The sequence below is a fragment of the Fomitiporia mediterranea genome, assembly GCF_000271605.1.
Source record: "Fomitiporia mediterranea MF3/22 unplaced genomic scaffold FOMMEscaffold_9, whole genome shotgun sequence".
Taxonomy (NCBI): Eukaryota; Fungi; Basidiomycota; class Agaricomycetes; order Hymenochaetales; family Hymenochaetaceae; genus Fomitiporia; species Fomitiporia mediterranea.
Window position 1 is genome coordinate 2084905 of NW_006760394.1, and position 24672 is coordinate 2109576.

The window sequence follows — 24672 nt, forward strand, 5'->3', positions numbered from 1 at the left end:
TATAACTTTGTGAAATTATACTACTGTATGATACCTTCCAATACGTCCTAGTATTACATAAAACAACTAACATATAGTAAAGATATATAGACTCTAATATTTGTACTATACTCTTAATAACAATTTACCTCCTTATTTTAAACCTCTCATATCTTATAATAATTTAATACTAATCTACACCTATTTAAAAAAGCCACTCTTATATTAATAACTTCTGTGGTTACATAGATATGAGACTACAAAATTATGTATATAAAGCATAGTGTAACTTCCTTTGTATACATTACACAGACTCAATTCTTGGATATACTGTAGATATATAAGCTCTACTATTATTACAGTATTAAGAGTTTAGAGTATCATAAATCTTAGTCAGAGGAAACTGTTGTATTTTTTATTATCAAATAGTACACAAATACACAAGTAATTGATACATTTAACATTGCATTTGTGTTATGAATGAGTTCCAACTAAATTTACATTAATTTTAAAGGAATAATGAAGAAATTTGGTTAAGAATTGAGTAAGATACAGAGGAAAGTGTGTGCTCACTGTATGAGACAGTGAGCTCAAGGTGTGGCAGGTGGGGAGGGCACAGTTGCCATATAGGGCACTCAGCATACTTATTTTATTTTATTTTATTTTGACTTAGAATTTTTTTCACTATTTAAGTCTAGTATTAAGTACAGTTAGGGAGAAAAGCTCAAAAGGTACCTAATTAGAGGGACTACAAGGGTCTTGTACACTCTCTAATTAGGCCCCTTACAGTATGTCCCTCAGGTGAGTGGGAATGGTATTAACTGTATTAACCGTTTTGATCGAATCATTCGTAGATCTAATGCAAATACGTAAGAAATAATCAGTATCAGGAAGGAACACATACGTACGTGTAAATAATGGAGTCAAGAAGAACGAGCGCTTGTTGCCCAGCATGCCCAGTTTCCAGCCGTATATTATGCTCGGCATCTGAAAGTCCGGTCGCCGAGAACACCGTCTGATTATATTCATAGGTGGTGTCGCCATTAGGCGTTTGTCTGAAGGTAGACGTTTCTTCATTATCAAGGTAGAAAGTTAAATCCGTGTTGCCGTTAGGACGTCGGCTGGATCCTGTTAATATGCATTTTACGAATACAGCAGTTCCTATCATTTGATACTTCATCAACCACGAAAACCTTGGGGCCAGTTAAGGGTTACTCACCCGTGAAGTTCACTGAAGCACCAAGAATTTGACCCTGGTTACTATTTGGGACATTTGCACTTGCAGGATAAAACATTGTGTCATGCCACGTTCCCATGTACACTTCCTTAGTACTTGTTGGCTGAGCTGTACATGCCCCACAATCGGCTCCTTGCTGCCAAAAAGTCGAAGGATAGTACGAGATTTGCTCTCCAGTCATCGGATCACCAAACTCATCGTCTATTGTAACATTGATTACTCCCGCGCAGCTCGACACGACTAGGGCGAAGGTGAGGGGATATGCGAGGCGCATGAGTCTCGATAGCAGGCATCAGAAGTGACCGCTAGGGGAGGGAAATAGAGTAGAGCGTCCAACATGTTTGCTGAGCGGATATAAGGAGGATCATCACAAGCGAATGAATTCGATGATCCTTCGACCTTAGAACCCAAAATCGCCTAGCGGGGAAATTACTTGCCTATTTGGGAATAACCGAACTGATCCGGTGACCATTACTTCTCACGCTTTGTTCGTTAATCCCTGACACTTAAAGTCTTAGACACTCAGAGGTATCAAATAATTAATCAAATGCGCAGAACGATGCGCAACTGGACATCAGTAAAGCATACTACATGCTATCAAACATCTATTGTGAAAATGAAGATCACGGCTTTCGAGACGCAGTCCAAAATTCCACGGGGAGTGTTAACCTCCAAGGGACAAGACGGGACGGAACGTAAATACGGAATACCTTATGCCAGTTACTATGTCGCCACCGCCGAACAAGCTGGTCCTCATCTTAACATCATATGTAATATTATTTAACGTTGCTCAGTAGGACCTACGACAAGTTAGATAAAGGCAATGCTGGTTATGTGAAAGTGGGCACAGCCCAGTAGCACCGGATCTGTCTCAACAAGGTTTCTCCACTGATAACAATTTCTTCAGTGCAGAGGCAGAGTAATAACCCAGTAAAAATATGTTTAAACCTTCTAAAATCAATCTATGAATAAGTCTTTTGTTGTGTAATTTAAGTAAGCAGGTATCTTTACCGCTTCAAAATAATAGATTGTCTGGACTCTGGAAAGTAAGTTTGGTGGACATGTAAGTTACCTTCCTTTTCTTATTGTCTGCCCGTTTTGCTACTCGGACTGCTAACTAACATCGCAAATTCATATTATGTTCAAACTTCTCTTCAACTCTCGAACACTAGTATTCTCAATCCATATAAGTGATTATCTGCCTTTCCCTTAAGACGCATACTGATCAAACATTGCCTTTGTGAGGTATGCTCTTAGTTGAGACCTGTACTGTGAAAAAGGGCGCTATAGAGATGCCTTATAACACATTTATTGAGTCACTAGCCTTCTGATTATCCCCTGCATGGAACTGTGTCAACTGAAACGGTTGTCATATTCATGATGCGTGCCAAGATGTATCACACATTACGGATGCAACGCAAAGTTGCATCATCAATAAGCAGCTCCAAGAAGCCATCACTGATAGATAAATGAACAACACTCCAAGTTCTCTAAGTGACTCTACTGCCATTCAGGAGAGTAGAATTGTGACTGCTTTGGCTTCTGGGGAATTTGCGAAGTTTGGTGAAGATAATAGCAGCTTGATACTTGAATACAAGAGAAGTCCGAAGCTATTACAAGCTGATTAGATTCTAGAACAGCGTACTAAGACAGTCCCTCAGTAATGCAAATACGGTTGTTTTGATTTTGTCTATAATACGTACAAATGATCCAGTAACATGCCAACAACAAAAGTGCGAAGTTTGAAGATAGAAGGAGAAGGGACTATTGCAATATACTAATTGCTTGTCCAAACGAGCGCGAGTTTGGAGAGCGGGAGGCCGACGGTGATTATCCGTTAGTCACTCCACCTTGATTTCAGCATTTCAGGTGAAATTTTAGCTCCTTTTGGCTCTTGTAGCATGATCGGATAAGGGCGAGGGCGGTATCGTGGAGGATCAAGCATCTCCTTTTCCGCGGGCTTCTTTTCTGGTATACCTGCGGAAGAAATGAGAGCTTGTGTGACGTATGTTGGCGAGGAGTGAAGGTCATATGGCGAGATAGTCGGGTCCATCCCCCCTTCCATAAACGCCATCGGATGTTGTAGATAGGGCCTGACCGATGGTTGCTCGAAAGGAGAGGGCTCATACAATTTCGTTTGCCGTTCATGTCTCCTTCTCAGACAAAATAGGGTACCCGCAACAATCCCAACGACTACCCCTGCGACGACAGGTCCGACAATTGCGCCCACATTCGTCTTCTTGTTCGTCTCGTTGCTATCAGCCCCACTGACAGACGTATCAGGAGGTGGTGGAGAAAGATACGTCGGAGGAAGAGTCGAAGAGACGGCTACACTACTCGTAGTCGTCGAAATACTGGTAGTTGTATTAACTGTAGTGGTGTTAGCCGCGGTGGCGTTAACCGAGTCATTCGCAGATCTATTATAAACAGTAAGAATTAGCAAAATGAAAGGAAGAACTATACGTACGTATAGATAATGGAGTCGAGAAGAACAAGCGCTTGTTGCCCCGCATGCCCGGTCTCAAGCCGTATATTATGCTGGACATTTCGAAGGCCCGTCGCCGAGTATACCGTCTGATTAAAATCATACGTAGCGTCACCATTCGGCTGTTGTCTGAAAGTAAACGCATCTTTGCCATCAAGGTAGAATGTTAGGTCCGTATTTCCAATGGGGGAATGGTTTGATCGTGTTAGTATGCAGTTCACGAACACAGCAATTCCTGTGGATCCGATATTGTTATCAAACACGAGGCCCAAAACTTTAGTTACGGAATACTCACCTGTAAAGTTCACTGAGGCACCGATAATCTGACCTTTGTTACTGCCTTGGACGGTCGTATTTGAAGGATAAAACGTTGCATTATGCCAGGTTCCCTTGTACACGTCATCAGTGATATTTGCAGGGCCTGAGCACGTTTTGCACTCGTCTCCTTGTTGCCAGTACGCTGAAGGAAAGTATGTTATGTGAGCTCCCGTAGTCGGGTCACCGAACTCGTCGTCTATTGTAACATTGGTTACTCCTGCGCTGCTGGTCGCGAGCAAGACGAGGATGACGGGCAGTGTTAGGCGCATGAGCGTCGACGACGGGCATCAGAGGAGCATTTAAGTGATGAGAAACAGAGGAGAGAAGAGCGTTCCAACATAGACCGCGGTATATATATAAGGAGGATGCACCAGTTGGCGAAATGATGCATTGACGCTCAGGAACCCAGAGACTGGTTGGCAAAAAGCAGTTACTCAGGTTGCTGCGAATGAATAGATGTTGAAGGAGGTGCAGGGAGCCGATACAGAAAAGCTCGAGTCGCGTTGAGCTGAACAAGACATTTTATTATATATTTTACTCTTCGAACTTGTTTTCTTGCGATGTGGTGAAAATCAGATTCAGAAGAGAGAAGCCATGGATAGCAACATATCCCAGCGGGGAAACCCGGACACTTGCCCTTTCTTGGATATGTCAATCGGGTTTACCATACGTCAGTCATAATTTAATTTCAGTGATCTCTCGTCGTTAATATAGCAGTTTACGGATTCCGAATTTCGGACTTATAAGTCTATGAGTATATGAATCAGTGGTAATACAACAGAGCTAGCAATGGATAGCAAATGCACATATTATAAAACAAATGCAAATAACTGATAGAAACTCCCGACGACCTCTAGGTAATTTCATCTTATTTACCTGTTCGCCCCTTCCTCCTCCTACCGCTTCCGTCACCATCATTCTCCTTGTTTGCATCTGAATAAAGGGTGCTAGTTGAACGCTGTGCAGTCCTCTCGACCACACTCGTCCCATCTCGGAATCGTGTGCGGAACAGCACGTTAGCATTCGTGAACAGTCCTTCCTTGAGCGAGACGACAATGAATTGCGAACCACGGAACCGCGTGCGGAAGAGCTGTCCAATGTGCTGGGTGTGAGAGAGATCGAGTGCTGCGTCAATCTCATCGAGGATATACATTGGTGCTGGCTTGAATTGGAGAAGGGACATGATGAGAGACAGGGCAATGAGTGATCTGTAGGTAGCATATAAGCGGTCAGGGATAACAAGCCGAGGATTACAGAATAAAAAACGTACCGTTGACCACCACTCAATTCCGTCAAACTTTGCTTCCAGACAGAGCCCAGTTGAACCTTCACTTCCAACCCTTGCGTCAGGTCCTGACCTTCGGGTGGCTGAAGTTTCGCAAAATTCCCTGGAAGGAGTTCCGCGAAAATGCCGCCGAAGTCACTATATATCACAGGCCAAGGTTTACAATAATCGCGTATGGATTGAAATCAGACTTACCCGTTGACCTTCTCCCATGTCTTCTGCAGAGCATCGCGCTTATATCGATCCAGCTCGGCGATGGTCTCCTCGATCTTTTCTTTGTCCTTCAGGACGGTCGCCATCATCTTCTTAAGCGCGGCTTCCCTCTTTTCGACGCTAATCATCCGTGCGCGGGTTAGAAAACAACTCATGCAAATGTGAAACAGCATGTACCTATCAATTGTATGCAGCACCTTCGGGTTTACTTTCTTCTTCATTCCCTTTTGCTGCTCTTCAAGTTCGCGTGCCTTCTCTTTTAACCGACCCATGTCATTCGCGTTGAAGTCGTACGCCGAGCCAGGCTTTCCGAAGAACCTAATGATCATTAGAATCCAACATAGCCATCAACGAATAGATTGTAAACGAAATCACTCACTGATTCTCTTCAACTATCCACTCGTGCATCTTTTCCAGGTTAGAAACAAAGTTCACTGCAGTGACCTTATCCTTTGCCACCGCTTGCAAGTCATGTTCGAGTTTCTTAAGCTGCAGCTCCGCATCATTGATCGCTTGCTTCTTGTCCTTGATGACCTCCTCAAGCTCTTTTAACTCGTTATCGAATCGCGTTAGCGTCGCCCGTTCTTCTTGAAGCTTGCGGAGTGCTTCTGCATGAGCTCGCTATACAAGGTACGATCAGAACGCCGGTGTGTTGCATCAAAAGGGGATTTGCATACCTCGTTTTTGTCGAGCTCTTTCAGAAGCTTTTCGAGTTCTTTCTTAAGGCTAGCAACGTTCTCCTCAGCTTGAGAAACTGTTTCTTTTGCGGTCTCAATATCGCCCTCCGTTTGTTCTGAGGGATAGTTAGCTCCATTTAAACAAATAAGGACACGATAGCGTACCAAGCTCAAGGGTAGCAGTCTGCAGCTCTTTCTGTTCCGTCTTTACTTTGACGGATTGCTTCTGAAGGCTAGACTTCAGTTTGCTAATTTCGGCCTGTGGATTGTGTCAAAGAAAGTAAAGAGACATTGGTGACTACGGAACAAACCTTGAGCTCGTTGATCTTGCCTTCCTTGTTGTTTTTGAACTCGTCCATATCCTTCTCGAGCTTGGAGCACTCAGATTTTGCTTCGGCTTGTCGGGCCTTCGCAGACTGGACGGCTTGCTCCAGCTCCGTGATCGACTTCTTCAGAGCCTCAATTTCGCTGCCAACCTAAGAATTTGTGTAAATAACCATTTATGGTCTAAATTCTTCGGTGACCGCTTACTCGTGCGGCATTGCTGCCCTCTACTTGCTCCTCCAAAAGCCTCATCTCGTGCTCTTTAAGCTCGAGTTCGCTTGCCATCCGTTTCCATTGTTCACGACCGGCACGGCTACTTTCCGCCTCCTTTTCTAGAATTTGCAGCCGACGAACGGCTTCCTCTAGGTTGTTTTCTATCCGCTGGAGCTCCTGGACTTTCACGAGGATGCCGCTGCTGTTCGGTGCCGAACCACCGCTGAGCGTGCCAGAAGGATCATATACGTCACCATCGAGGGTAACAGAACGGACACCGCCAACTTCCTTGGAGAACGTAACCAGCTTGGCAGACGCGGCATCGTCGCAAACAAGCGTATCACCGAAGACATATGCCATAGCGTTCGAGACATCTTCTGGATAGCCGACCAATGACAAGGCTAAACGCACTTTTCCGGGTGCAAGACGAGTTGCAGCTTGTAATTTCTGCGCAGCTATCCTGTTAGTCTCGGTGAATGTCTCAAGTACGTAACACGGACCTGCGCAGACATCTTGAAGGCATTGATCTTATTCAGGGGAATGATTGTGACACGCTTCTTGAGTTTACCATTTTGAAGAAGGTCCTTCCCGATCTTCTCGTCTTGTACGACTACGTTATACAGCTTCCCGCCAGCCGTGATCTCGAGTGCAGTCGATTTGTTGAAATCGGTTGGATCGAGGGTAATGAGCGAAGCGATGAGGCCTTTAACCTTTGATCGATCGAAATTAGGATAAGGAGATGAGTAACTGAAGTCCAAGGCTGAAAGTCGTTGGCGTGTCGCATCTCGTTCCTGCTTGTACTTAGTAAAGGTGACACCACCGTACATACCTGCCAAACATACCTCTGTTAACTGTCGTACCTCCGCCTTCGCAGCCCTCAGGGCCATCTCATTCTGGGTCTCCTTTTCAGAGCTCCACCCACTTGCTTCGACCTTCTTCCGCAACTTCTCGACTTCGGTCTGCTCCTCACGCAGTTTCTGTCGACCTTCGCCAGCTTCTTTCTCGACTTCCTTCCACCGTTTCTCGAGCGTTTTCAGGTCCTTTTGAGACATACCGAGCTTGACTCGGCTTTGTTCTTCCTCTGCAGATGCCTGAGCGAGTCGGGCCTTCGCGTCTGCCAGCTGGCCCATATAGCCACCACCGGTGGTACTCGAAGATGAAAGGCCGGTAAGCAGATTTTGAAGGAGCTCTTCTTTGGCATTCAACGTAGTCTGCGTGCTCGTGTGGGATTCCTTGACTGTGTTGTATGATTTCGAAAGCTCTTCAACGTTGGCCCGTTTCGCCGCAAGTGAAGCTTCAAGCTTAAGCAAAATGTGAGCGAAATATGTAGGCGAAAAGGGCAATAGCTTACAAACCTGCTTCAATTCCTCTACCAGGCTTATTACTTTCTTTTCTTCTTCATCGATAGTCCCTTTCTTTATTTCCGACTGCGTCTTCATCTTCACGAGAGACTTCTCGAGCTCCGCCACTTCTTCTTCCTTCTTCTTGAACTTGCCTCCCTTCGTCATCTCTTCGTCCCGCTTCTTCTTCACTTCTTCACTATCTTTCTCCGCCGCCTGTGTCTCTTTGAAGAATCGATCTTTGTCCTTCTTGACACGAGACATCTCTTGCTCCTTCTTTGAAATTTCTGCCTCCTTTCGTGAAATCCGTTCCTTTCCTTCGGTCCACTCCCAAGCGCGGAGAAGCCTGCCAATCCGTTCAAGCTCAGAACAGGCTTTCTGCCATTGAAGAAATGCTCGCTTCTCGGCTCGCAGCGTGTCAAGTTTGGGAATGATCTCCTCAGCAAGGAGCGCGGCAATCTCATCTACGCGTTTCTCTTTCTTGCCCATCGTCTTCCTCGCCTTGTCTTTTCGCTCCTCAAACATCCGCGTTCCAGCAGCCTCCTCGACCATCCCGAGGATTTCTTGAGGTCGCATATTAAGCACCTTCGTGATTCGTCCTTGCATGATAAGGAAGTTGGGGTTATTGATATTAAGTTGTACACCCTGGAAGAGCGTCTGGATAGTGTGTTGTTGCGACTTGTGCCCATTTAGCAGGTATTTGGAGTTATTCGGTAGAGAAATTTGACGCGTCACAGTAATCTGCTTGCAGTTCTCGAGCCCAATAGGGCTCTTATCGCGGTCAGAGTTATCAAAGACGATCGTGACAGAAGCTTTTGTTATGCCAGCCTGACCGCGTTTATAGATGAGGTCTTGTTGATTTTGCGCGCGCATCTACAAAATTTGGTCAAATCTACAAATCCAAACGCGTACATATGATCACTACACACAGATGACATGTTTGTGATGCCCAACACGAAACAAATCGCGTCCAGGATATTGGACTTGCCAGAGCCATTGAGACCCGTAATGGCGTTGAACGATGGGTCCCATCCAGTAATTTGCGTTCGTACCGGATACGACTTAAAGCCTGCACACACTAATTAGATCGTAGCTCAAAATTTTCGCGTGAGTTTACCTTCGAGAACCAGTTCCTCGATGCGCATTGTGTGGTTCGTGTTGAGGTGCTGACTGCGACGCGTTTCCAAACGCGAACGTGAACACGGCGCGTGTATTACATAATATTTGAAGTTAACCGCTATGTTCCCACGATTAGCGCGCAGGCGGAGCGGCGTCTCTTTTAAAGCAATTTCCGAAGATAAATAGCGGAAAGAAGGAAGAGGCTTGGATCATTATTAATTCCTTTGACCAGACTCATTTTGGTGCCCGTGATGAGGACTCTTGATTGTAGATTTGATCAAAACGAGACGACCACTCGCCAACGTGTAGCAGCTTTGTAGCTTGCCCTTGGTCACGCCGTCACAAATACTAACCGTCATCGTGCTTTGCACCAGGTGACAACTTTGCAGAAGACGACTCTTCCCAAGCGCAGTCCACCAAACACGTTGCCACCGAGTTCTCCGCCACCCCCATAGACGCCCATCAGAGCAATGTTATCAGAGGACAGCAGTTTGACGGACATATCGTCCGATGACGATGACTATGTCTCCAACAAAAAGGCGAAGAAAGCGAAGGTGAAGACTACATGGAAGCCGAAGCATGTCCTTAAAGCACCCAGGGTGACGCAATATTCCGCCCAGTCGCTGTATGGTATGCCGTCTGCATGCTTGCAAATGAAGACGCATGCTAAATGGCTTGTGATGAACGCAATACAGATGATATTCTGAGCAGCAAGATCGACCTAGACCCAGAGTACCAACGAGGTGCGTGGTTTCGACATGCCGCTTTGCCACACCACTCTCTCCCTTTTCGTTTTGTGATATACCGTTGCCATTCGTTCAGTACATTAAGCCGGCGCTTATGTAGTATTTTCGTTCTATTGAGATCGACATTCTTATCTCTTCCCGCATGTTACTTTCCGTATTACACTTCTTCTTCGGAAACCGCATTTGCCATGCCACAGAAAGCTGCCCACAGGACTTTCTTGAGCATAGATAGACGCCCGTCTGACGCATTTTTTCCAGATGTTGTCTGGCCAGATACCAAGCAATCTGGGCTCATTGATTCCCTTCTGAGGAACTTCTATATCCCACCTATTATATTCGGTACGCTTCGCAAATTGAGTTTTCCAGGTATCAGACTAAGGCCATCCATAGCATTCTCTCAGACCGAAGATGGGGAGGAAAGGAGAGTATGTATAGACGGAAAACAGAGGCTTACTTCGATACAAAGGTGAGTGTCCTTTCATACCAAGAAGGGCAAACTGACTGACTTTGATGATTCCACCTTGCTCCAGGTTTATGGATGGTCAGGTAAGTCAATAAAGGTTCTGAAAGTTGTCCGAACTCTAATAGCGTTGACTACGTTGCAGATACCCTGTTAGTGAAGCCTTCCTCATTCTCTTCTTCTATCTGCTGACATTTGTCACTTTACTTTCCCACTTCTAGTCAAAGATTCGTACGTATTATATAAGCAATTCCGGTTGCGGTTCAACTAATTACCCGTGTTAGTCGTACCAATTTAAAAATGTGGTATAAACTACAGCCTGGAAATGAAGGAGGTAGACTGTTACCCGAGCAGTATCGAAAGCAATTTTCGCGCAAGCAGATCGCTTGTGTAGAGTATTGTGATATCAATGAAGATAATGAGAGGGAGATATTCCAGGTAAGTATCATATTACTCATGTAACCTTTAGAAGCAAAGCATTAACTGTATGTAAAGAGGGTCCAACTTGGGGTGGCACTCACACCTGCAGGTGGGTCATATAGAAACTGACTAGACGCCAGAATATTAAGAGCATTTGTAGAACGCCTCCAAGCCATTCCAGGACCATGGACACAACTCATTCGAGACGTGCTCAATGTCATGGAAGAGTATAGGATCAGCGACGAACTGGAATGGGCGAAGACTCGGGGTAGAGACTTCCAAGCAGCCGCCTCTAGTGTTTATCTTATGGAGAAACCGGACGTAGGTTGGCCGACCGCCGGCTCGATAGAGAGGTGGCTGCAGCGAGTGACTCCTCCTACGAAGGCATTCAAAGAACGTGTCATGGACGCCTTCGCTGTCTTCCGTCAACTAGTTCTAACCAAAAAGTATTATTCTGTGTTTCATAAGCCAGCAAAGGTGTCTCCAATTGAGTTTGTCATGAGCGTTATACTTGTTGACAAATACTGCCGGGAACGTACGTTGGCTCAGTTGGTCGAGGGGATCCGGTTGATGCGCAAGGATGTTCGTTCTAAACATGCCGACATCCGCGCAAACAGCAAAATCACCAAAACGATGATGAGCTTCATGAAGGACAAGTGGGCAGCTGGTTTCAAGAAGCTGGATTCATCAGAAAAGGACGCCTTGAAGGAATGCAGAGCGAATCCCGTCCGCCCACCTATGGAAAAAGGGAAGCGCAAGAGGGGAAACTCGCCAGACTCTGATGAGGACGACGGTTCCGAAGATGAGCGGCCATTGAAATCCAAGGCTAAAACTGCTGCCAAGGTAGCAAACTCGAAGCCAGTGCCTCGATCGTCTCCTGCTATGCCTCGCGCATCTGCTGCCTCGATGCCCACCCCAAAAGGATCACCACGTATCAATGTCAAAACAGAGACCACGACTGTACCCGATTTCCAACCTGCTAGGAGGCCTGATAGATTTGCAGGGTTACGGCAGGCGAAGGCGAAGGCGATGTCAGGCAGACAACCATCATCTGCGCTGACACCACCTCCAACTGCAGGACAAGGTTCTGGCACAACTTCCCAGCAGGATCCTTCTCTTCAGGAGACAGTATCAAAAATCATTAACAATCCCAACCGTGGACCATCAACTCAGCAATCGCAGCAAATGTGGCCACCTCATCAGTTTGCACCTCCAGTGGGACAACCCAACACGGGTCAGGCAATGGCTCATCCGCCGATGCAGATCCCACCACAGCTCACTCAGCAAATGCATAACTTAAACATGAATGCGCAAGGCCAGAGTACAATGCCGCCGCCTCCAAATCCGAATGTGAATGGTACTGCTCCATCCACTGGTATGGCAACGACGGATCCTCGGGTGAACCCGAATCGCTCAAATCCTACGACTCCACAACTGAACGGCACCAATGGCGGTATGCGTCCGTCGAGCACAGATCCTCAGAGGCTACCTGACAGACCGCAGAGTGGACCTCCCAATCTCCCGTACCAACGGAGTATGAGTTTTTCTGAAGGATCGGGTCCTACCAACGCTCCGCAGAGGCGAGACAGTCACGATGGTCGTTTTGACCGTCCTTCTCAAGCTCTGCCGGACGGATATCGCGAAGGTGGCGGCAGGTATAGTGAAGATTACTCCCGTCGACCGCCGCCAGTACCTCGTGGCAGAGGACCAAGCAGTCCTGGAATGCGAGGCCAGCCGTGGCATCCTGGGGCATCAACTCGCGATCGTGAAGTATTACCTCCCTATGGTGGAGGTTTGAGCAGCCGTGATCGGGACAGAGACCGTGGCAATTACAACGGGACTTGGGTTCCTTCAAACGGACGTTGAAAAATTGGACTAAGCCAGTCGAGACGCGTTACTCCCTTTTCTCGATAGCCGTCTTTATCTCTCGACACTCTGCATTCGGCGATATTCTAGACCACCGTCTCGTCGACTTTTTTCATACCTTTTCTTTCCGTTTTCAGCGTGTAAGTTATTGTATCATTCATACCTGTGACCTTGTCAGTGTTCCTTACCCCAATTCCCTAATGACGCGTCGCTGCCACCCTTGTATCTTTTACCCACGAGCTGCGTTTTGCTGCTTCACCAAGATTCTTGACATTGTCTCTCTTTACTCCTTTACGTTTTTTACACGTCTACAACGGCATTGACTTCACTAAGACTGTGTCTATATTGACAACGCCAAGCACGATATTTCGCTCGAAAATCATACAGCTTTGAGCGACATTCTGCGATAGAATTCATAGCTGGTCGCAAGGTTAGTCATAAATGCCTCGTCCCTATGAAAAGCCGAGAACAAACAATAGGAAAGATCGTTAAAATAGGAAGGCTAAGAGATAAAGGATGTACACTTTCGGTAACAAAAGAAAACAAGAATCAATTTAAGATTAGTATGAGCCTCACAATATCGAGCCTGCCGCCTGAGCGTTCCACTTTCTCCAATCCCTCTCTAAACGCGTTTCTTGGGGCCCTACTCAATCTAGATGGATTCTATGTGGCAGGTTTTTGAATCATAGAGTTCTGTCCCTGTATAGATGAAGTCCTTGGTCTCTGTAACCCTCTGCTACGTCGCGACGGATTTAATCCAAGTCGGACGAGCTGGTGTTACGAATTCCGGAGGCAGCTACGATATTTCGAAAATTACTTTCTTTTCCTAGTCGCACTCCACTCGGAAAAGGCGGAGGAAGTAGTGCCAATGCTCCAAGTTCGACACTAGTTGGCAGAACGGCGCAATCCGCACTGCTAGGAGTGCATGATCTTGAACAGACTTAGTCTGATGCGATGAGAGTCAAGTCTCAATCCTGCATTACGAGCCACACTCAATCGCTTCCTCTTACATGAAAGCCATCCCTTACATTGTCCGTTCCTTCCTAAATCTCATATTTTAAGTACGAGCCTCCATAATAATCACACATGAAGTTACGATGAACATCTTGCTTTGAAAGAACTAAGGACAGTCATAAATGTGTCAATCGCTTATAGTTTTGTTATTAGCAGTGTTTTCCAGGTAAGATATCTAGTGATACAGACTGTCCAGTGGTATACATCCAAGAAGACAGCAAGGACAACAGTGAAACAAGGGAAGGAATGCATAGGTAATATGGATAGGCATAAATGAACGGGTGGCATAGGGCATATGTTAAAAGATATAAAAGAGATGCATACACTAACAGTAATAAAAAGGGGAAAGCTAAAGATCGTTAAAAGAGCCACGATAGCGGCTATCATCCAAACAAAAGGACCGAGAGGCTCGATCATTCATCACCAACTCACGCCTCCCAGATAGTATCATTCCTTTCTCAGCGAGCTTCTTTCAAGAGCAACACAAAGGCATCATGCACACGCTTGGCACCCTGGCGTATAAGATCGCGGTCGTGTTCATTGACCACCCGCGAAATCACCCGGTCCTCGATGTGGTCTGGTCTCCAACGCTCAAGCTGAGCTTCTGCCAGAACCACCTGGTCGACATCTGGGCAGACCTGCGAGAAGAACTCCATCACCTTTGCTGTTGTTATGTCGAACAGCCCCTCTGGAATGAGAAAGAGAGGCCATGGCACAGAAGCGAAGGTAACCTCGATCTGGAGCAATGGGTCAGAGAGGAGTGACCACAACACATCATAACCAAAAAGCAGGTTGATGTCAATAATCTTGCACATCGCAGGAGAGAGGTACTGGTCATTTCTTGAGGTACCTCGGTACATTGTCTTGTACCTGGCCGACTTGGCCGACATGGGGAAAGGCTGGAAGCGCACATTTGCGCTGTGTGAGTACTTCCTACGTCGAATGACGGAAGTAAAGCAGCGGCTTGCACTCCGTAAGTAAAAGTCGTTGGAGGTGCTTTGCTCTTCACGAAGTACCTCCTCGTGCTCGACAGCGCGTTCACCTTCAGCCAGCAACTGGGCTCGTTCGGCCTTGTCGGCCTTGTCCTCATACCATTCCAGGCGCTTCTCTTGCGCGATTCGCACGCGGTCTTCTATTCTGCGCTCATACTGGCGTCTTTTCGCCTCCTTCTCTCCGTATTGTTCCACTTCCAACTCGAAAAAGCCTTCCTCGAGTTGACGCTCTAATTCCTCCTCAGCTGCATGACTCGCAGCTCTATCGAGAAGAGCCGCATGCTCCTCGGTGACTTTTTGTCTCCGGACGTCCGTCATGGTGGCTGGACGCTGCTTTCGAGGCTTCGGAGCAGACGGAGCGGTCGGAGGCGGAACATCCTCGTTGACGTATTCCAGCTCGTAGTCCTCATAGTCCTCATCCACCTCTGAGTTGGCATCAAACTGCTCTGTCGGAACCTCTGATGCTTCCGACCGTGCATCGTCCTCGGGCGAGTTGGCCGGCGTCGGAGGAAAGAAATTGACAGGTCCCCATGGGAGGAAGGATGCAGAAGAACCGCTGTCAGACGTTGGAAGCGCATACATTTCCATTCCGGGAAGCATATTCGGGATGTTAGTTCCTTGAGTCTCGCTGACCGAATCAGTTAGGACTGGCTGATCAGCCGGAGAAGAATGCGAATTGAGAGCTTATAGAACAGATTTGTTAGCCTTCATGCGCACGAGACAACCTCATAATTAATGCTTACAGTGTACTGCGTCAAGACTCTGAGCTCCAGATCCCTCCATCGAATTCGAAAGAGCATCGTCAAGGTTCTGTCCACATATTTCACCTGAGGACTCGAATAAAGGGACTAGAGCCGCTCCATCGTCCATAGGCACTACCCATGGCTCAAGGGAAAATTCAGGCGCTGAAACGGATTGCGCCGTCATCTCCTCCAGCATAGATTCTACGGTAGGCTCGAAGATAAGGTCAAGTGCCGATGTTGACAGCTCCGGCAACGCTGTCTCTTCTAGCATGGGTGCGACATCAGGCTCGAGATTGAATTCACTTGAGCTGTTCCACGGCGGTGACGACGCGTCTCTTTGCCGAAGAGATTCTTCCATGAGCGGGAACATGAACTCATAAAAATAGTCGACTTGCTCCTGCGCGTTGGTACTGTCAGCAGACCCTTCGTTGCTGGATGAAGCCTCAGTCTGACTAGGTCCGTCCACACTGTCCGAGGTGCTTTCCGAGTCCATGGAAAGGGGAGAGGACGGAGGAGTAACATCCATGGCGTCGTCGTCGTCATGCCCAGACGCCTCTTGGACATTAGTCCTGCCAAAGATGGGCGCGATGGCGTTCGCCAAGTAGTTGTAGCCACGTACGAAAACGTTGCCGCCCGACTGTGGCTTGATCTTCGCAGCCTTGTCCGTGGCTGCTTTTTTCTTGCGCGCCCAGCGCGCACTCTCCGAAGCGCGGTCCTGAGCGCTCGAAGAGAGTGAAGATGTACGAGAGAGCGATGATCTCGTACGGCCAGCTTGCGATTTCCTGCTGCTACTGGTGAGGGAGCTTGAACGGCTTAGCAGGCCAATGGCAGACGATGAAGTTGAACTACTAGAGGGAAAAGATGAAGCAGAACCAGCGTCGGTCGAGACGATACTCGCATATGAACCAAAAGGAATCAGACACATGGTGCTAAAAAAAGAACTATCGTTGAAAAGGATGTCAATGCAAGAAGTAGTGCGTATATAAGGCGGGACGTTACCTGAAAGGAACACAAAAGGTAGAGAAGTATGTACCTGCTTAAACCTTGAAGGCTTGAGGCGAACTTGAGGAACAGGACGGGGACGTCAAAGCGCTTGCATAGGCCCCTTTTATATCTTTGAGAGGCCAGACGAACGAACAATCCCGAATGCGCACTTCGGGAGTACAAATGATGACAAGCAAGTATGTTGTTCTCATTAGCCGAGGGGAATTGAAAGAGGGCATGGACTAAGCGGATTGCATCCCTACATGCGTGTAAACAAACGTCAAGAGTTCCAGTTCTTTCGAACGCCGGGCCACAGGAGAGCATTTCCTATCAGAGATATCTATCGGCATCTGCAGCACAGCTACTTGGCAATCGACCGCTAGTGGGCAGGTAAAATGCAGTTCCGGACTTGATTGAATAACTAGATATGCAGTACATTGAGGATTCTCCTGAGGATAGAGAACGACCCCATTTTTCGTTAAAAATCAGATGAATAATTTCTCCGTTTGGGATAGCTTTAGAAGCGTCGACTCTGTGGTTATGCTGAAGTCAGTGGTCCATAGTTTCCCTATGCGCTGAATGTCCAGCCACGAGAAGAACTGGGTCCCAACTACATGTCCTCTCACGAGCGACTTAAAACAAGCTCTCGATACGTTGAGACTAGTACTACGTAGGCTTCCTTTTCGTCATTTGCCTTATCGTATTTCTCAGCAAGGGAGTTGAGACTTGGAGTGCAGCACTCCTGGGCCACGACGCGTATTTGTGGCTGATCTAGATTCAATCGGAGTTTGTACACCACCAGACGCGTCATGGGCAAGGTGATTAAAAAGAATAAAAAGTGGCAAATATGAAAGGGGCATCTTCAGTGGCCAGAGGAAAAGAAGCTCGGCGTAATTTGCTCATCAATCGTTCTATCAGAGATTTCGTTTGTTACGAGGTTCACAACCCAAAAGAAAGTTTCTCCCGAGCTCCAGCGGACGAGAGATTCACATTTGATGACAACCAAAGTAAATAGAGTTCATTATTCATTCGCAAGACGCCAGACCCTAGGACCACGTATGCGTGGAGTATGAAGTAAAAGAGGGTAGTAACCGAGTTTCGTGGCCATGATGGAAGCAAGAAGAAAGATTCGAGTTTTCGCCGTGAGTTCGTACTGTGGCTTGTAGAAATAATGCACGTGATCATGACTCATCATTTGATTTGAACAAGTCCGACCTCGGCTTTTATTTCACTCTAACTTAGACCATTTTCATGTCGTTTACTAAACTGGCGTAATATTGCTTAAGAGGCACAGTTACGCGGCAAATGGATCTATAGACGGTGCAGAACGATCTACGGGTACTAAATTTCCTGGATGCATCAGACTTCAAACTACTCAAACTTGTTTCTTCCTTACCCTTACAAAGCTTTGGTATTCGACTCATAAGATAGACTTTGAAACTTGGCATGCCTCCAAGAATAAAGCTCGCAATAGTTGGCGGTGGCCCATCCGCTTTCTACGCAGCTTCTCGTCTCCTCCAATTTTTTCCTAATACGCAGCCTCGTCGACCGGGTATTGGTATTCATATTTATGATCGACTGTGGGCACCACATGGACTTGTGAGGTACGGTGTTGCACCGGACCATCCTGAGGTTAAGGTGAATATGTTGTTTGAGCCGTTATTTTTTGTTGGTATGCCGTTACTAACGGATTCTCAGAACTGCACGCATAAATTTGACGAATCCGCTCGTGACGAGCGATTCGCGTTCTTCGGGAACGTAAACGTTTCATCTACGCCATCACCAGTCCCACATGCCGTGAACGTCCCACTCAGCTCACTCTTCCCTCATTACACACATTTACTTCTATCATCTGGATGTACCGTTCCTCGCCTGCACCCTGCGCTCCCACCTTCCGACATCGTTCGCCCCGCACTGGATCTTGTACATTGGTATACACAACATCCGGCTAGCACATTCAAGCCGCCGCTCGAGAGGACTAAACATGTCTCTGTGATAGGCCATGGGAACGTCGCGCTCGACGTAGCTCGCATATTACTCTCGCCCGTCGAGCGGCTGGAGAAATACGACGTGCCCGTATCTGTGCTTGATGTCCTAAGCAAGTCTGCAGTTCAGCATGTTAGTATCATCGGTCGTCGCGGCCCGCTCGAAGCAAGCTTCACGACGAAAGAGTTACGCGAGATGATGTCTTTACCGGGTACCGCGCTGGCTCCATTATCCTCCGAAGCACTCGAAGCAATGAAGCCCACTGAAGGTACACAGTTAACGCGCCAGCAATCTCGATTGCTTCAAATCCTGCAAAAGGGATCGAGTAATGCATTCGGAACGACAGAGAGATCATGGTCTATAGATTTCTTCCGCTCCCCTACTGGGATCGCTACGGCACCATCAGGCTCTTCACACGCCGCTCGTCTCGCACTCGCACATACGACGCTCGATAAGGATAGGAAAGCAGTATCTACCGGCGAGACTTTCATGCTTGACACGGACCTGGTCTTGACCTCGCTTGGATACCGCGCGGAGCCAACAGGCGAGTGGTACGAGCCTGCTTTAGGCACGATGCGTAACACAGGTGGACGTGTTGTTGATACGGCTGGAAAAGTCTTGCGAAATGTATACGCGAGTGGATGGGCAGCGACTGGTGCACACGGCGTACTTGCTAGTACGATGCTGAACGCACACTCGATCATCGACACGATTATCTCAGACCTGCGAGCCCAAGCAGGTGAAGATGATAGTAGTGCCGAACTGCAAACTGGACCGGTTCCCCCACCATCGATAGAAATGCTGGACGGCGAAGTGCATAATCTGTTGAATCCGAATGCGGATCTTGGGAGTGTTCCGGAAGAAGTTTTAGCAGCTAGGAAAGAGGGACGGGTGACGACGTATGAAGACTGGAAACGGATAGATGAGGAGGAAGTACGTAGAGCAGAGAAAGTTGGGAAGGAGCGTGAACGGATGTCGTGGGATGAGGCACGGACGTTCGTAAAGAATTAAAAACTCAATGGAGGCCCCAATAAAACGCATTCTCATAATTATTTGCATCAATATTTTTTTTTCTTTCTACACGCATAATTTTCTTTACATTGTTGTACGTAGAAGCAACCTGCACTCCGCTCAATTATCATGATGATTCACAATGCTGTCGTAAGGAGTTGTCGTAATTCAGGAACAAGGAATCAATTGAATAAATCCAGTCGTGGATCTTTTCTGCTCCAGTAATTGATGATCCTTTTCCTCTGGATCTTTCACTCAATAATAACTCCTGTTAATGCCTCGCAGCATGAACATGAAATTGGGAGCACCGTCGCCTACGTGAGAAACGCTGCGAATTGAGTTGCACGCTAAGCGACGGAAGCGGGAGAGAGGACGACGAGACGAGCAGGTCGCGCACACATGCACATGGACGCATTCGAAGACCACGGGTGTGGGTTAACCGCTACACGCCCTGCTCAGGTCCCGCTCTTCGTCCGCTCCCACCATCATGTCCGGCCAGTCCATCGTTTGCGAACGGCGGCGCAACAGCCGCTCCGTCGACGACCAGTGTGGTTTTGCTTCCGGATCGCATGATGTGGGTGATGGAGATGCCGAGAGCAACAAACCGCGTCGCGCGTTTGAGTCTGCGCGGCATGACGCGTGGGTAGACAGCGAAGCCGCCGCTGTCAAAAAGCAGTCGCGCCCTCCAAGTCGGACAGCGTCAGCGGCGGAGAAGATGGGGACGGAGGTGACGAGGGCAGAGCCAAGCCTACGGTTCGGACATCAGTGTAGGTTTTAAGCAAGACAGAAAAAGAGAGACGGAAGCATGCTAACGGGGTTACATACTCATGCTGCTCCTGTCGTGCCGAAATCAAAAACACTGGATGCCATGCCATTCTTATAGTTTTCTCAGAAGAGCTTGCGCCGTGCCGAACTGCGTATTTTAAACTTCTTGCCCGCGCGACTATTCTTGTCCTCATACTCACCTGGGCCTGCTTGCCTATGTACGTCTTCCCTCCCTTCTTCAAGTTCTTCCTCTTTATTTCCTTTTCTTCTTCATATATGTGGTTCCCTTTATTATTTTCTACTCCTTACCTTCCCCCCTTTACTGCCTATCGTTGAGGAGAGATCGATTATACCTACTGTTACTCATTGCCGTTGTTCACATGCTACGGAACAGATACTGGGGCTCGCTATCTGCATCCGCGGATCTGACGGGCAATCTCGAGACTTGGGTCCTCGATCGTGATCAGGCTAGGATCGGCGACTCCCTCTCGGCTGCCGCTCTCTCTGCACCCACCAGCGGACCAGGAGCACTGTGGTGGCGTGTGGTCAACGCCTCCCATTTTCCGACCGAACAAGACGTGATAGACGCTGTTGTCAGCGAGCGTACTTGGCTTGCTATCGTGGGTCAGTAGTTGTAGTTCATCGCCAGGGTGTAATCTCATACCTATATTATCTCTGTAGTGAACAATAATGCGACGGACAACTTGACCCAGGCACGGGCAGTAGGAAACGTATCTTACGACCCTACAAGTGCCATAACCGTCTATTACGCTCAGGTACATCATTTCCTCGCACGTAAAGGAAGAAATTGTACATTGAAAGGCTATCGTGTGCACAGGCTCGCAATGAACTTGCGACGGGAACGTACCTTCTCCCTATTGCAACGAGTTTCCTTTCAAACTTCACGCAAAACTATGCCACCAACTCGGCGCAGCGATTCTTTGCAGCCATTGTCTCGCAGAATGGGACTGTCAACCAGACGGCGTTAAGTTTCATCGCACAAGCTCCGCAGACGATTAGTCCTGCCGTGAGTTTCACTGTGGTCAATCTTCGACCATATACGACGCCCGTTGCTCAGGCAGTGCTCCTCGTTGGACAAATATATCTCTGCATCTTCGCGTGAGTCTCGGCACTGAGAAAAAAATGTTGCGGCTGCCGTTTCTTATTTGCTAATTTCCGTCCTCGCAGGTTCATAATGGTACACCCCTACCCTTCATGTCTCAGCTCATTAAAACAATTTGACCTTAAATACCAAATGACATCTAGGTAATGGCCCACTCCGCCGCCCGAGCGAAAGTCGAACAATGGCTCACCTTCCCTTCTTACCTCACGCTCCGGATCATAGTCCCTCTCATTCTCTACATCCCACTAAGTCTCAGCTACGCCCTAGTTAACCTCGCCTTCCGTCTGCCGTTCGGCACACATTTCAGTTATGGTGCCGGCTTCCTTGCGTTCTTCGGCTATCTCTACCTTGGCATGGCTTCCCTCGGCCTTGCCCTCGAAGCTATGATCACTGTTCTCAAGCCGAAGTTCGTGCCGATTTTCTTGGTACTTCTCGTGAGTGATTTGATCCTTCCCGCGCCCGTTTTCGGCGGTTTTATTAATATTGTATTTCATCTCCATATTTTTTATTTCGGTTTCATCTTTAAAATTATGTATATATCGATCTGGATTCGGATTTTGGGCTGATCGATGCTACTGCTAGATTATCGTGAACATCTCAACCGCCGCACTCCCACCTGACCTTCAACCACAGCTCTATGCATATGGAGCTGGGTTTCAATTTTGGAATATGTGAGCATCCTTTCCTTACTTTATTTAGTTTCCTTAATTCAGCCCTTCAAACTCCTATCATCCCCGACTCAACCTAATCAAACCAAATTTAATTTAATTCAAATGCATAGGCAACAAGCCATCCGAACCCTACTCTTCAACACCTACTCCCACCTCCCAAAGAACGCGGGTATCCTCATCTCGTGGATCCTCATCTCGGTCGGCACGACTGCGCTGTTTACGTGGCTGGTGAGATATAGGGAGGTGAGACGGATGCATCGGGAGGCGAGACGAGATGCTGAGAACGTCAAGGGTAGCAGTAATGGAAAAGGCAAGGGCAGGGGTATTGATGTGGGGAACGGTAAAGCAGAGAAAGCGAGGGACTTCGATGATACGAGTAGTGAGAAAGGGAAGAGTGGGAGTACCGCGTTGGAGAGGTGGGAGGACGTGAAGGTACAAACTCGGTCGAAGTCAAAGTCGAAGTCGAACACTCCGAGATCGAGTCGACCTGGTTCTACGACCTCGCGAAAGGATTGGAGCGATCGAGATAGGGCTTACAAGGAGAAAGATAGTTACGTTGAGGTGGACGTTGTACCCACCAGACCTTGATACCCAAGGCCATCTCATCCCTTCCCCATCCTCATCTCGCACTCCCGCATTTTGGTTGAGATTGGTTGCACATTCGTTTCGGTTTCGTTCGTTCGACCTTTCTGGGATTCGGAAGGTTTAGACCTAGGGCTAGACTGGACGGTTATGATCGGTTGTTGGAACAGCCAGCCGATTAAAATATTCTCTGTAAGTTAGATATGGATTTGTATTGTATTGTATCATATTGTATTATATTGCTAGTGTTGCACAGAAGGTATTTGATATGCAAGTGATTTGACCTCCTGAGCCTAATACTTCCAGTCCTCAGTAACACATTCATGCTCAACAATTCGTTGGCTCAAAGTACAAGAATGCTTCTTAGAGTCAAGAGCCTCCACAGGTGAAAGGCTGGTTTGTAAATATATCATGATATAGGAACATCGGATCACAACAGAAGCAAGATGAGAATTGAGACATGCTACTTGGAGTCACCATACAGCCAGGCTTTGATACATTGTATCAAAATAGATCGTTGACTAAACCTCTTCAGGAGATATTCTTATACCTGAAACATTGTTGGAACATTGATTTTTTTCCAAGAGCAAAGTTAGATTTTGGATACCATATAGTAATTCAAGAAAAATTATATAACAATCGCTTGTATCCTTCATGTTTCAATCTTGCTTCCATAAAGGCAGTCACTTTGATTAAGAATTGACAGAATTACAATAATAAAAGTGTACCAAGAAGTGGTATTGAGTTGCAGGTGAATCCAGCATCCGGTGAATCAGGAAGAGTGATTGATGAGGTGGAATCTGAAACAATAGAAGGTAGGATAGCCTCATTACAGGTCCGGGCTCCGGATGCAAGTAGAGTCGGCCTGACTCGTTAGGCTCATGGTTGGACTGAAATTATCACGTTACGACGTATACACATCGGACGGAGCACAGGTACAGGGAATACGGTTCATCCGTAGTTCTTATAAGTCAGCTAGAACAGGACGCAGCTTCTCCATCCCTCTCTTCTCAAATGGATAGCCAGACTGTTGAGAGGAGTTATGTGAGAGGCTTTGAGGGATCACACAAAGAGGGGGGATAGTGGACTCGGCTTGCTCTCCTTAGCGTCATTGTCCGTTGATTCAGTAGGTATATATAATATGTAGCTATGTCTCAGGTACGTCCGTTGCTTATATGTGTCATTCCATATATGTTAACACTCCCCTTCAAACATATATTAGTTTAATAATATGTTTGTTTTGTGACTATTTGTTTATTTGATTTGTAGTTATTTTATTTTTATTTTTAGGGGTAGTTATAGTGCTGCTACCACTCCCCTTCAAACATTTATAAGTTGGCCAGACCTATAAGATGTTTGATTTGCAGATTGTTCCAACATTTTTATTAGTATTGTATCTGCATTGTATGTTGTGTCTGTATTATATTTGCTCGTGTATTGCATATAATAATATCATTTGTAAAGTATAAATGTGTCGTTTGTATTGTATATTTTGGTCCACTGTGTGTTAACTTTGTGCTTTGTTAGATATTTATTAAGTTTTCGTTCACTGTTGTGTCATTAGTTCTGTAGTTCATTCATTGTTATATTATTAAGTCATTGTTTGTTGTCTTGTAGACTGTTCAACATGATTGAAATTGTTCAGAGTTAATCCAAAGTTCATGCATAGTTTACTGTTCAATGACAGTATTGTTTTCACAATAAATCGTTCAAAATTGTTATTAATATCATATGTGCTTCAGAGACCTGCAGAATCTCATGAGCACTGTGTAAGATTGTAAATTGTGTGTTTTATTTATTAAATTTGCTTGAGTATTACTAGTAATTTCTTTTTACTTTACTGTGAAACTAATGAATCATGCTAGTAAAATGTATATCCAGTGTTACAATGATATCCTTCTTTAATCATTGCTGTCCGTGTTTGTTTACGTTTGTATATGTGTTAAGCATTCAGCAATAACTGATTTATGTCTTTGGATTGAAGCTTTGCATCAATTGTATGTTGTAATATTAATAATGTTATTTGTTTTTGCCAGATTGCTTCATTCCAAGATCAATGAGGTTTTATGCTAACATATATTTGTTGCATAGATATTATATCTGGCTGCAGGCAGCTCAC

The 24672-nt window shown here is 46.6% G+C and overlaps 7 protein-coding genes across 7 annotated transcripts; 3 read left to right on the plus strand and 4 right to left on the minus strand.

The window, feature by feature from the left end:
• Positions 1-762: 762 nt before the first annotated feature.
• Positions 763-1490, minus strand: FOMMEDRAFT_159347 (uncharacterized protein; the record flags this gene model as incomplete). The annotated part of the gene is made up of 3 exons (XM_007269310.1): positions 763-835; positions 888-1140; positions 1199-1490. The coding sequence occupies 3 exons, from the start codon at positions 1488-1490 to the stop codon at positions 763-765; spliced, it is 618 nt and encodes a 205-aa protein (XP_007269372.1).
• A 1236-nt stretch (positions 1491-2726) lies between these two features.
• FOMMEDRAFT_30583 (uncharacterized protein) lies at positions 2727-4288 on the minus strand (the record flags this gene model as incomplete). The annotated part of the gene is made up of 5 exons (XM_007269311.1): positions 2727-2802; positions 2862-2906; positions 3067-3633; positions 3684-3936; positions 3997-4288. The coding sequence occupies 5 exons, from the start codon at positions 4286-4288 to the stop codon at positions 2727-2729; spliced, it is 1233 nt and encodes a 410-aa protein (XP_007269373.1).
• Positions 4289-4792: 504 nt separating this feature from the next.
• FOMMEDRAFT_169982 (condensin complex subunit SMC2) lies at positions 4793-9216 on the minus strand (the record flags this gene model as incomplete). The annotated part of the gene is made up of 14 exons (XM_007269312.1): positions 4793-5227; positions 5290-5442; positions 5500-5637; positions 5695-5835; positions 5897-6138; positions 6195-6310; positions 6360-6453; positions 6506-6670; positions 6726-7178; positions 7232-7522; positions 7574-8032; positions 8087-8944; positions 9001-9140; positions 9189-9216. 14 exons carry the CDS (start codon positions 9214-9216, stop codon positions 4888-4890), a joined length of 3618 nt encoding a protein of 1205 aa, XP_007269374.1. The 3' UTR covers positions 4793-4887.
• A 395-nt stretch (positions 9217-9611) lies between these two features.
• On the plus strand, positions 9612-12999 carry FOMMEDRAFT_142422 (uncharacterized protein). Its single transcript, XM_007269313.1, has 7 exons — positions 9612-9820; positions 9886-9933; positions 10195-10275; positions 10327-10402; positions 10681-10834; positions 10892-10925; positions 10977-12999. The coding sequence occupies exons 1-7, from the start codon at positions 9661-9663 to the stop codon at positions 12680-12682; spliced, it is 2259 nt and encodes a 752-aa protein (XP_007269375.1). The 5' UTR covers positions 9612-9660; the 3' UTR covers positions 12683-12999.
• An 837-nt stretch (positions 13000-13836) lies between these two features.
• FOMMEDRAFT_22355 (uncharacterized protein) lies at positions 13837-14580 on the minus strand. Its single transcript, XM_007269314.1, has one exon. The coding sequence runs from the start codon at positions 14509-14511 to the stop codon at positions 14155-14157; it is 357 nt and encodes a 118-aa protein (XP_007269376.1). The 5' UTR covers positions 14512-14580; the 3' UTR covers positions 13837-14154.
• Positions 14581-17861: 3281 nt separating this feature from the next.
• Positions 17862-19412, plus strand: FOMMEDRAFT_30587 (ferredoxin/adrenodoxin reductase; the record flags this gene model as incomplete). Its single annotated transcript, XM_007269315.1, has 2 exons — positions 17862-18053; positions 18114-19412. The coding sequence occupies 2 exons, from the start codon at positions 17862-17864 to the stop codon at positions 19410-19412; spliced, it is 1491 nt and encodes a 496-aa protein (XP_007269377.1).
• Positions 19413-19899: 487 nt separating this feature from the next.
• FOMMEDRAFT_159353 (uncharacterized protein) lies at positions 19900-22559 on the plus strand (the record flags this gene model as incomplete). The annotated part of the gene is made up of 9 exons (XM_007269316.1): positions 19900-20179; positions 20296-20395; positions 20572-20801; positions 20859-20953; positions 21016-21296; positions 21366-21375; positions 21444-21734; positions 21883-21971; positions 22082-22559. The coding sequence occupies 9 exons, from the start codon at positions 19900-19902 to the stop codon at positions 22557-22559; spliced, it is 1854 nt and encodes a 617-aa protein (XP_007269378.1).
• Positions 22560-24672: the final 2113 nt, after the last annotated feature.